At 49.8% G+C, this 12038-nt stretch overlaps 1 protein-coding gene across 1 annotated transcript in view; it reads left to right on the forward strand.

Moving 5' to 3' along the window:
- PLXNA2 (plexin A2) overlaps positions 1 to 12038 on the forward strand; it is a 209143-nt gene that overhangs the window by 177569 nt on the left and 19536 nt on the right. The window contains exons 14-18 of the mRNA XM_024751074.1: positions 2818 to 2935; positions 4750 to 4886; positions 5786 to 5953; positions 6100 to 6193; positions 9917 to 10156. Of these exons, the coding sequence (XP_024606842.1) occupies positions 2818 to 2935; positions 4750 to 4886; positions 5786 to 5953; positions 6100 to 6193; positions 9917 to 10156 (757 nt within the window). The remainder of the gene's footprint in view (positions 1 to 2817; positions 2936 to 4749; positions 4887 to 5785; positions 5954 to 6099; positions 6194 to 9916; positions 10157 to 12038) is intronic.

Raw genomic sequence — 12038 nt, forward strand, 5'->3', positions numbered from 1 at the left:
ACCATCTCCATCCTGTCCCTTCCACAAGAGACACAGAAGATTCCACTGATTCTAGGGGCAGTAGAGTGGAACGGTCCAAGGCATGAGCTTTGCAGCCAGGCTGACCTGGATTTGAATCGTGGCTCTGCCACTTCCCAGCACTATGGCCACAGATGAGTCACTTAGCACCTCTGAGCCTTGGCTTCCTTGTCTGTAAAAATGGAGAAGACCCACGCTGTAGGATGCCTGAGGATGACACGAGATCCTATATGGGCCAGTGCCTGCCACACACAGCTCGACAAATTGTAGCTCTTGTTTATTGTTGAGGTACAGAATCTGCTTTGGCCTGACCCTCATTCCTCAATATAACCCTCTCCACTCCCTATAGCTGCCCTTGCTTCTTCCTTTAACCCTCTATCTCCTTGAGCTCAGATAACAAATGCCAATAACAAATACACTCAAGGAGGCCTCTCCATCCTTCGCTGCGAGCACTGGGTCCCAGGAATAAAAAGGAAGAAGAGTTAGAGGCCATTAGAGTTCTTCCACAACATGGTCTGAGTCCTCAGGACTCTCACCCAGCTCTTAGACTTAGCAACCCAGACCATTCTACGGTCCACCGCTGACTGCTTCTCCTCTCCCACTCACTGGATGAAGTAGAACCTCATTCCACCAGCAGGGAAAGGAGTCAGCTGCAGTGCCAAGGAAGGGAACCCATGGTCCAGCTCTAGGCCCTCCCTGCAGCCTCGGCCCCTGCATCATACCCTTCCAAGCGGGACACTGAGAGCCAACTGCAGGCATTCAGCCTTGGACACTTGGGCAGTGCCATCTCCCATCCACCCTCTTCTCCCACGTGCTTGACGTGCAAAGCTCGTTTTTGGGCCACAAACCCTGAACAAGAAAATGTTCTAGAAAAGACAGTGTGCCAAGACGCCCCAGACAGCTGAACAGGCCATTCTAGCCTTCTCTTCTCCTAGACAGGCCCCAGGAGGAGCAAATATGCCTATGACCTTCACGTGTTCTTATGTTTCCTCTTTCCATGACTTCAAGCCTGCCATGATTTGCTTCTGCTTTTCTTCTTGAGGGTGGCTCCAGCACAGTGGCCAAGGGGGGTGAGTGAGGGACAAGAAAGCACTGATTAGAAGAGAGAGAAAGAGACTTATCTGCTGCCTCCTCTTCTTCACACCCCATACCCCCAGTAGAGAGTCGATAATCCTCTGATGCTCCTTGAGAGCCCGGAGCCATGTGACAGGATGACAGGGACCCCAAACGGGAACAGGTGCTGGGGCCCAGGAAGCAGGATGGGAGAGTTGTTACTCCAAGCAGGTAGCAGCATGGAAATAACCCCACGCAGTACCTTAAATTAAGCTTCTCAAATGCTCCGCTAATGAGGTTTAAGGAGACGCTTACATGTAAAATACTAATTGATCATCACTATCATCTTTACTGTGGGTTCATAATTAATTTATTCACAGAGAAAGGGAAAGGAGAACGTCCTTTGACATGCACTCAGTACTTTCTTGTCGAGCCTAATATGCTAAACGTAATAAGACAGTCATTGTATGTAAAGTAAATATTCACCGGGAGTGAAAGTACTTATTTGGGATTAACTGTTAGGAAGGAGCTGGAGATCAGTGGCATGCCGTGTGTGTGAGCACGCCATTTATTTGTTTAACGCAAGTTTTATTACATCAAAATGAAAGCTCTGTTTAGTTACCTTCCTTCCTAGAGAAGTTGTCTTCCCCACCGTGCCTGGATAATGCTGGGGATTAGTGGGGAGGGGTCTGTTGTTCTGACTCCCCACTAAACCAACCTACCAAGGGCACCAGACTGCTCAGACTGAACTCTTAAATGGCATTGGGAAGGAAAGAAAAGCCTTCCATCTCTCCCCTGGGTTCCCTTTTGCTGAGCCTGGTGGAGCCCTTTCCCACCCATCCCATGCCTTAAAATTCCAGGCAAGAGATCCCCCCAAGAATCTGATTTCTTCAGTCCCTCCCATATCCTCCAGCTGCCCACTCTTTCTAGAGTCTGCTGTGGCTAAGGCAACCCGTCTGTAAATGTGCTTGTTGTAACTTATCTCAGGTTCCAGGGAAGCCCTCACTGGGGATATCAAGCTGCACATCACTACCCATCCTTCTCCAGCTCTCCTGTTGATGTGAGACATGACTTCCAACCCCAGGGCTGGTTCACCGCCTCGCCCACCAGCTCCATGAGCTCAGCCCTTGATTAAATGGGAGTCCAGTGTCGATTGCTGTCCTAATGAACTCATCCACCTCCTACCCCCTCGCCTGCTTTCACTGGATGCCACTCCTCCCATTCAGCTGGGAGCTCCACTATCTCACCAGATTATCTGTTCCCTCACTGCAGGAAACAAACCACAATTGAAAAATCAGCTTGGCAAATCAGTCCTCACTCCCTCTTCTCGGGAGTGTTGCAGTGTTGGCTTGTCACACAGGAAGGAGCACTAAATTACTGCCCCTAGATCTCTCTGTTGAACATTCGGTTTATTCCACAAATATTGGGTTGATACCCAATGCCAAGCCCTGCACTAGGCACCGGGGACTACAGGCTTGCTCATAGAAATAGGCAGCATAGCGTTTCGAGGGCTTTAGAGTTGAGCTCATCCAACCTCTCACTGTACCAATGAGAGACTAAAGCCCAGAGAGGGAAAGTACTTTACCCAAGGTCACACAGCCACATGGTTGAGCAAGCTGAGTCTTGGTCCAGCACTATTGTAAGACTGTGATGAGTCATTCACTGTGACTGTGACGGGGTGAGCAAGCTGGGGCAGGGATGCAGCTCTCCCCAAGTCTCTCATGGAAAGGTTTGCTCTCCCCTCAGGATCGTTTGTGAGATGGGCCATGCCCTTGTGGGGACCACCTCTGGGCCCGTGCGCCTGTGCATTGGCGAGTGTAAGCCAGAGTTCATGACCAAATCCCATCAACAGTACACGTTTGTGGTGAGTATTGGGTCTAGTGCTGAGCTACAGGCTTCTAGCAAGGGCACATTTCTGCTCCAGGCTTCTCCCAAGAAAGTCCCACCCACCCCTCTCCTAGGCCGGCACCTCTAGGCTTCTCGCAGATGGAGTAGGAGACCAGAAAAGGGAAAGCCTGTCTTTCCTGGGTGGGTCAAGTGCATGACCAACAGCACTTTGGAGACTTTGGCGTCCCAGAGAGCCACAGGTCAGAGTTCTAAATAAGCAAAATCAGGCCTTTCTTAGAAAGTGGATCCTAGACACACGGTGGGGAGGGGCTGCCCTTTGTCCCACCAATGTGCTATCTCTGTCTAATTCCAGCCTAATGAGGACAGATCATCTGAGGGACCTAATTATAAAGGTCTATATTTATCCACACGCTTTGTTTTCTGCCAAGGATATTGTAAGTGGGAGTTTAGAGGAGCCATTTGGAGTCCTGCAGGAACGCAGGTCTGTGTGCAGGGCCATGGGAGTGGGATGTACGAGTGAGCTGCTCTGTGTGGTTACACACACATATGCACACACTCAGCCCTGGAAACACTTCTTCCCGCCCAAGCAACAGATGGTGGACTCACAAAGGCTTTATTTTCTCGTGCTGAACAACCTGCTTCTGGGGCTCCAAAGTCCCTTTTCTGACACCTAGGCAACATTGCCGCATCAAGTTCTTCACTGAAAAGTGTTAACACCAGCGGAGGGGGTCAAACCAGCCTTGCTCAGAGTATTGAAAATTTATTTGACCACAAAATTCTCTTCTCTCTAAAGCACTTTACTTCTTGTTTTAGGTTTTCCAGTCTCTGCCTTCTTATCTCAGCATCTCCACCTTTCCTTGTACCAGTCTTCTCTCAGATGGGAGGGTACCATGGCCTATATCTGCAGCCCACCTACCCCATCTCCTGTGCAGGACAGACAGGGTCTCGTGTGAGAAGCAAACCCAGAAAGACTGGATGGAGAGAGCTGTAGAGTGTCAGAGCTGGGAGGGCTTTACAGATCATGTAGCCCACTCTCCTGTCTTGACAGAGGAGGGAACAAAAGCCCAGAGTGATCCAGAAACTTGCTTCAGGGCCCATCACTAGTGAGTGGCTAATGCAGACTAGAATTCATGCCTGTGTAGGTGCTCAGTTAAATGCACTTTCCACTCCACTCCGCTGCCGGCTAGGCAGGAGCAATTTCTTTCTGATGCATTTTAGGCCAGATGACATTTCTTTTAGGTTTCGGGCTTAATTTTACAATTTAGTAAGCTTACTAGAAAATCCCAGCCAACGATGGGCCATCCTCCTGGTGAAGGTCAGGGAAGACGCATCTAACATTTACTGACAGGTCTCTGCACCTGTTGTGCCCTTCTCTTGCTTAGGGAGGGACGGAAGGACACAAGCGTGGGCCATTAATGGATCCTCTTGGTGGCCCAATCCAGGCAGGGATCCTTTATTCAGCCCTATCGATTTTGTGCCCAAAAAATCAGTATGCGCTCCAGATAGAGAAGCATTTTCAAATTGTTCTCAATTTGCAAACTAATTGATAGATTAGTCAGTGTCATCTCTGCCTTCCCAACAGTGTTATGAGCATAAGACTCCCAGGGGAGTTAATTAATTGCAAAACACGGCCCTTCTGCCTTCCCTGGATATGCCTGGAGCCTCTTCTTAGAAAGGGTCTGAGCTCCAGGGTAGGCAAAGAGTGTTTGGGATTAGAAAGGGTTCACTCTGAGCGTGGACACAGTCCCTCCTTCTGTCTTTAAGTCTAGCCTGGGTTTCTCCCTTTGGGTAAAACCTGAGCTGTGATCATTTCTCTGCTTCCTCCCAAAGAACCCTTCCGTGTTGTCACTCAGCCCCATCCGAGGGCCAGAGTCCGGAGGCACCATGGTGACCATCACGGGCCATTACCTCGGGGCTGGGAGCAGCGTGGCTGTTTACCTGGGCAACCAGACCTGCGAGTTCTATGGGTGAGATGGGCTCGAAGGAGCCCTAGGAGACTGTACACGTGAGGCTTGTGCATACATGTTCCTGTGCATGTTCACATATGTGCCTGCCCCATCATCTCCTGGGCCCAAACACCATTCCAGTCACTGTAAGGAATACATACCACTAGTCAATTTGTATCGCGAGTATCACCGGGGCTAAATACTTCTACAGATATTTAGAAGTGAGAGGACCATAAGAGCTGCTGATGAGGGAGGTTCCCAGGAGCTCTCAGTCACCACCAGGATCAAGCATTCATTATGTCCCCACCACGGTGACTTGAGAAACATGGCGATTGCATGGCCTCTGTCCTCTGCAAGCACAGACTCATCCTCAGGGCATCTCTTATGTGCTAAAAATTGAACACCTACTATTTGTCAGATATTCTGATGAAGCCCAGGGGATGTAGAGAATCTAGAGAGAATTCTGAAAGGATCCCTGGATGAGAACCCAACTTGCCCAGTAAATCTCCTCCCTGGACCGTAAACTGCCTGAGGGCAAGGACTGTATATTTGCTTCTCTGCATAGTAGGTGCTCAATTTATTAACTGACTGACCAGACACTAAGCACTGGCTAAATAGTCATGGTCTAGAAAAATCCAGAAAAGAGGAGTTCCCCCAAAGCCCAAGGAGCCCTGCCCCTGCCCCACCTTCTCTAATCCCCCTCTCCAGTTGGCTCCCTCCCTGGTCCATCTGGAGTGGGATCTCAGGTAAAAAGAAGCACTGATACACACTGCTAAGGGATGTTCCCCAGTCTAGAGTACGAAAGGACAGAAGAACATTCCTGGGCCATACCCCCCAACCGGGGAAAACCCCTTCTCAGGCCAGAGGCTGGGCCTCTTGCCCATGCCTTTGCTCACAACCCTCCTGCGGTCTCCCTGTAGGCGATCAATGAATGAGATCGTGTGTGTCTCACCCCCGTCATCCAATGGGCTGGGGCCCGTCCCTGTCTCTGTGAGTGTCGACCGAGCCCGTGTAGACAACAACCTGCAGTTCGAGTACATAGATGACCCCCGGGTGCAGCGCATTGAGCCCGAGTGGAGTATCGCCAGGTGAGGCAGAGCGGGCGGGGATACACCCAGCTGCCGCGCAACCTAATCCCTTCTGCCAAAGTGCAGCTCCTGTGAGGATCCTAGGGGGACAAGCGGTAGCGGTTTGAGAGGGTTTTTCACCTAACCCAGACTCTGCTTGTTCCCAGTGGCCACACACCCCTGACCGTCACAGGCTTCAACCTGGATGTCATTCAGGAGCCAAGGATCCGAGTCAAGTTTAATGGCAAAGAATCTGTCAATGTGAGTAACCACGGGTCCCCTTGATCTGCAGGAAACACGACTGTGTCTGTGTTTTGCAGTGTGATAAGGTCTGTGTTAGACACTGGGACATTCGACCACCAGAGAAGAGTCCAGAATCATGGCCCCAAACACCTGGGCCTCACAATGATTTTTATAATTACAGTATAATCATTTCTTGTCAGAAGGTGATGTCATGAGTGTATAAACATACTGGCTTCTGAGCTTAAGATATGGTGCATAAGGGCTCCTGTTTTCTGCCATGTTCACTTCGAGGTCCGATAAGAGGTAGGGTGAGAGGGGAGAGAAATTCTGGATCCAGATTCAGACATCTGTGAATTGGAAACAAAACACCACAATCTATTAGCTCTACAACCATGATCAAGTCGTTTAAACGTCTCTGATCCTCCCTTCCCTGGCTAGAAATGCTTATGCTAAGACTTGCCCCGCAGATTTGTAACCTGCAGCTAGGCTGGCACCTGATAAACGTTAGTCACTGCATGCAGATGTTTCCATCCTGGTTGCTAAGACAATCAAGCTGAACATTTCCCTTTATTCCTCTGTGCAGACCCATGTAATTTAATTTTTTTCCACTGTGGATTTTTGTGATGTTAAAAAAGTTCTCTATCATGAGGGCAGAATGTCTGCTATGTTGTGATAAATTTTTTAGTTCGTTCTACCGGCTCCATCTTACTCTTTTCAGGCAATATTTTCTGAAATGTTATTGTATTCATAATTATAGTCCAGGAGATGCTATTACGGCCATTATTTTTCATATGAATTACTGCTTTGACCTTCTGGGGAATTGACGAGGCTGAGATGGAGACGGAGATGGGCGAGATGGTATTGGATCTACCCTCTTATCCCTGACACATTCCCAGCATGCTTGAGGCTTCCCTAGGAAACAGAGAAATACAGAAAGTGACAGGCTGCCAGAAGGCTAGATCTGGAAAGGTCTCAGGGATGATCTGGTCCAAACTTCTCACTGTATAGCTTAGAAAACTAAGGCCAGAAAGGAGTAATGACTTGCCCCCAATCATGAAGGTGGCTGGCGGCAGGACCAAACTAGATCCCAAACATCTGACTCTTCTAAGTAGACCTCATGAGATGATGGCGGGCTTGACATTTCATCATGCCAGAGACGTGGAGACACCTGTTTCACACCTCCAGTGACCCATTGTGCTCACAGCTCTTTGGGCTAGAAGAGCACGCAACTCCAGATCCCAACGTAGAGCCTGATCCATGAGTGAAAGGGGTGCCCCCGCCCCACTTCCAGACTGAGGCTCAGTGTCCCCAGGCCGCCTCCATCTGTTTGCTGTCTCTAGGAGTTGGCCAGCCTGGGGAGGGGCAGCCCCTCCAGGACCAGCAAGGCCCCAGAGGTTAAAGCCTCAGAACACAGAAAATAAAAGACGTGGTTAATCTAGTACAGAGGGAATTTCGGAGGATGTGTGCATGACTGACAAGATTAACCTCCAAAGGCTGCAGCATTGGTCCCCGGGAAGCTATTTGAAGAGAAGACTGGGCTGGGCAGGCCTCCCCACACCTGGCAGCCTTCTGAGAAGGCTTGGGTCCTGGGCGTCCTGTGCGCCCGCCAGGACACGTTGGCAGCCCCAGGCAGGAATCTCCCCAGCAGTTCTCCCAGCCCACCCACCAGGACCTCAGTGCTTCAAGGAGTTAAGAGCCAGCTCCTGCCTCTCGAGCATTCGGGGCCCTGAGCTCCAACAGGGACCTGCCTGGAGTCTGCAGGCTGGCAGGCAGCCTGGAGGAAAGGCCTGGGTGTGCAGGTTTCCACCAAGCCGGGCCCCAGCATGGGAAGCCCGTAAACTCCGCCCGATGCCCTCTCTTTCAGGAGTGGTGAGAAAGAGCCATGTTGCTCCTGAAGCCCTACCTGGGCTCCACGTCATCCTCAGTCCCCGGGGGCTACCCCCTGCCTTTGGGTTTGGAAGCAGCCCGGTGAGAAGGGCCAAAGCGAAGGCCACAAAACCCAAAGGAATGTTTGGCAAAGTGCCAATGCAGCGCTGGGCAGAGAGCAAACGGAGGCCGTTTGTCTGGGGGTGATTTGCTCATTCACAGAGGGGTCCCATCCATGGACACTGGAGTGAGCAGGGAGGAAGATGGGGGTGGGGCAGGGAAGCGGTGCTTGGGCTGGGGGGTCTGCCCTGTGGAACCCAGGGAGGGGACTCCCAGCTCAACTCTGTTTGACCGCACCACCATTTTCCTCATGCCAGGGTGTCCCCAGCTGGAACGTGAAAGGGACATTAGGTTCACAAGGGGCTTCTGAAGGGTGAGCTGAAAAGGGCGGGGATGCGTACTGACCTCCGACACGGCACGAAGCCCTCAGCGAGCTGTTGGTTTAAACTCTTCAACTCCCTCTGGAAAGGGAGGGTTAAGACTTGGAGCTCTGACATAATGTCTATGCAAGTGCCAGCTTTTTTTGCAATTTCACACACGGTCTTGTTTTCCGAACATGAAGCCCGGGTATGTGTGTGTTGGCCAGACACGCAACATGTGTGGACCTGCCAGGACAGCGTGTACTTGAGCAGGGTTCTCACAGATGCCCTTGGCTGTTGCTGGGACACCGTGACTCCCAGAGCCAAAACTGAGCCGCGCAGCGCGAGACAGGAGGAGGTGGGGAGGGGTCCAGGTTTTCTTCCCAGATCACACGTGGGTCCTAGAACGCTTTCTTCAATCTGGCTGCTGCCTTGGGACGCCCTCAAACTAAACCACCAGAGGAGAGAATGGCACAACACATGCCACGCGGGGCCAGCTCAGCTAGGATGTTATTTGGGAGATGAGGGTCCACCAAGGAAGAAAGGACATTATGAACTCAGTGTCAATACCAAGGTTATACCCGCCGTGGAGAGTTAGGGGGCACTCGGTTGGGAAAGAGAGAGATCCTGACTAGAACATTTAAGGAGGTGAAGGATCCTTTTCATCCATCAGTGTTTTCAATAAACATTAACTGAACACCTACTATGTGCTCATCTCACACAACTTCCTTCTTTCCATCTCACACACACACACACACACACACACACACGCGCGCGCGCGCGCGCGCGCGCGCGTGCGGGAGACTGCTTCTGTCCTACTTTTTCCGCAAACATCCATGCTCCCTCATCCCCAGACCTTTTCCGCTGTTCTCTCTGCAAGGGACTTGATCCCTTACCATCCCCCCTGTCTGGGTAAGTCCTACACATTGTTCAGGTTAAATTTCATTCATCTCTTCCAAAGGAAAGCTCCCATGAGCCACCCTCACCCTGCCTCAGGCCACGCACGCTTGCGCACAAACACAGGCTCGTGCACACACACGGACCTCCGCAGAGTGCCTGGTACTTCCCCAACCCGGACGTTTCTCACCTGCATCCATGCATTTAACAGTGCTGGCGCCCCTCCTGTGCTCCAGGCCCTCTGCCAGGGCTGCACTCTAATGCTTGTTGGATCATCTGTCTCCCCCATAGACTGTGACTGTTTCACAGGTGGCCCAACTACTGGCGCCGTTCCCGGCACAAAGTAGGTGCTCACTCAGTGTTGGCGAATGAATAAATGAAGTTAAAACATCCCCTCCCTGCCAAAAAAGAAAAGAAAAAAACAATTTCACAGCCCTTTTCCTCAAGCAAGAAGCCCATTAGAGACCGGCCAAAACAAGCAAAGGGTGGGAGGGCGGCAGTGTGACCCCCCCACCATCACCTACTGGGTGTTTGAACGCCGTGCTTTTGGGCCCTTTAGGTGTGCAAGGTTGTGAACACCACCACCCTGACCTGCCTGGCACCCTCCCTGACCACGGACTACCGGCCCGGCCTGGACACCGTGGAACGGCCAGACGAGTTTGGATTCGTCTTTAACAATGTCCAGTCCTTGCTGATTTACAACGACACCAAGTTCATCTACTACCCCAACCCGACCTTTGAACTGCTCAGCCCTACTGGGGTCTTGGATCAAAAGCCGGGATCCCCCATCATTCTGAAGGTAGGAGGGTGGGATGGCTGCCTGCCACGCGCAGGGGTGGCCGGAGCACCCCTCTCCTGGCCTGGCCTCCCTTCGATGCACACGGGTTCACATGGCTGTCATCTCCCTGTGAAGGGAGCTTGGTTATACATTTCGACCCATTGAGTGACATATCTTGCACTTGGGATTCTCAAGGAACACTGTAGAGTATTTCTGTGTGTCCTTGTGAGCTTTGGGACCTAAAAGTCCTGCAGTGCACTGGAAGCAACGATGTCCTTTATTGACCCCATCCGTGGCCGCAGTAACTGCCCTCAAATGTGAAGAGGTCACGGTCCCCTGGTACCATCCTTCCAGGTGTGTGTTACTCTACCACTTTCACTTCTATCCCCTGCATCCTCCCCCAAACTTTCACTTGTTTACTGTTTGGTCCCCCCTTCCTTTCTCTTTACCACTCTCTTCCTCCCTTTCATTCTCTCTTCCCCTTGTTTTCTCTTTTTCTGTCAAATTGTGGCTGTTAGAAGTCCTCTCCAAAAGCTTACCATGGAGTCACTCATTAGTTTTTGCATTGCTGCCCTTACCCCGCCTCTTTAATCTCTTTTTATTTTTATTTATTTATTTTGTTCATCAACATGAGAATATATTTTGCATTTATATAATAAAATATAGAAGACAATAAAAATAAGTGAGCATTGCTACAAGCAACAACAGAAATAAAACTCATGAGCAATATTCAGCAAAACAAGGCAGACATAAAATGATATACCTTGTATGTTTTCTTTTTAAAAATTCAAAACTGTGCAAAACAAATTTATGGTGAAGATAATGGTTACTTTGGGGACAGAAAGCAGGGGTCATGACGACGAAATGGTATAAAGAAGCCTTCCGAGGTCCTGGGAAAATTCTATTTCTTGATCTGAGTAGTGGTAATACTAGTGGGAGTTCACATAACTCACATAAGTCATACGTTTATAGTTAAACGTATGCACTTTTCTCTGTGTTATAACTTATTAAGAAAGCTAAGACAAAAGCCTTATTTAGTTCATTAAGATCAACAGCTGGCAAAGAATTATTGAATATTATTTTAGACACCTACAAAGTTCAAGGAACCGTGTAAGGTGATGAAAGATTCCAAGTCCATTCCACTATCAAATTTCTTTTTCTTATTAGTCATCCATTTTGTACACATCAATGAATAAATGTCAGTCCCGATCTCCCAATTCAGCACACCACCACCACTACCACCCCACCGCTTTCCCCCCTTGGTGTCCATCTGTTTTTTCTCTACTTCTGTGTCTCAATTTCTGCTCGGCAAACCGGTTCATCTGTACCACTTTCTAGGTTCCACATATATGCGTTAATATATGATATTTCTTTTCCTCTTTCTGACTTACTTCACTCTGTATGACAGTCTCTAGATCCATCCATGTCCCTACAAATGACCCAATTTCGTTCCTTTTTATGGCTGAGTAATATTCCATTGTGTATATGTGCCACATCTTCTTTATCCATTCGTCTGTCGATGGGCATTTAGGTTGCTTCCATGACCTGGCTGTTGTAAATAGTGCTGCAGTGAACACTGGGGTGCATGTGTCTTTTTGAACTATGGTTTCCTCTGGGTATATGCCCACTAGTGGGATTGCTGGGTCATATGGTAATTCTATTTTTGGTTCTCTAAGGAACCTCCATACTGTTCTCCATAGTGGCTGTATCAATTTACACTCCCACCAACAGTTCAGGAGGGTTTCCTTTTCTCCACATATCCTGTATGGGACTCTCTGTGCTTCCTGGACTTGGGTGGCTATTTCGTTTCCCATGTTAGGGAAGTGTTTGACTATAATCTCTTCTAATATTTTCTCGGGTCCTTTCTCTCTCTCTTCTCCTTCTGGGGCCGCTATAATGCGTA

This window comes from Neophocaena asiaeorientalis, unplaced genomic scaffold, assembly GCF_003031525.2.
Source record: "Neophocaena asiaeorientalis asiaeorientalis breed wild unplaced genomic scaffold, Neophocaena_asiaeorientalis_V1.1 scaffold67, whole genome shotgun sequence".
In the NCBI taxonomy this organism is placed as follows: Eukaryota; Metazoa; Chordata; class Mammalia; order Artiodactyla; family Phocoenidae; genus Neophocaena; species Neophocaena asiaeorientalis.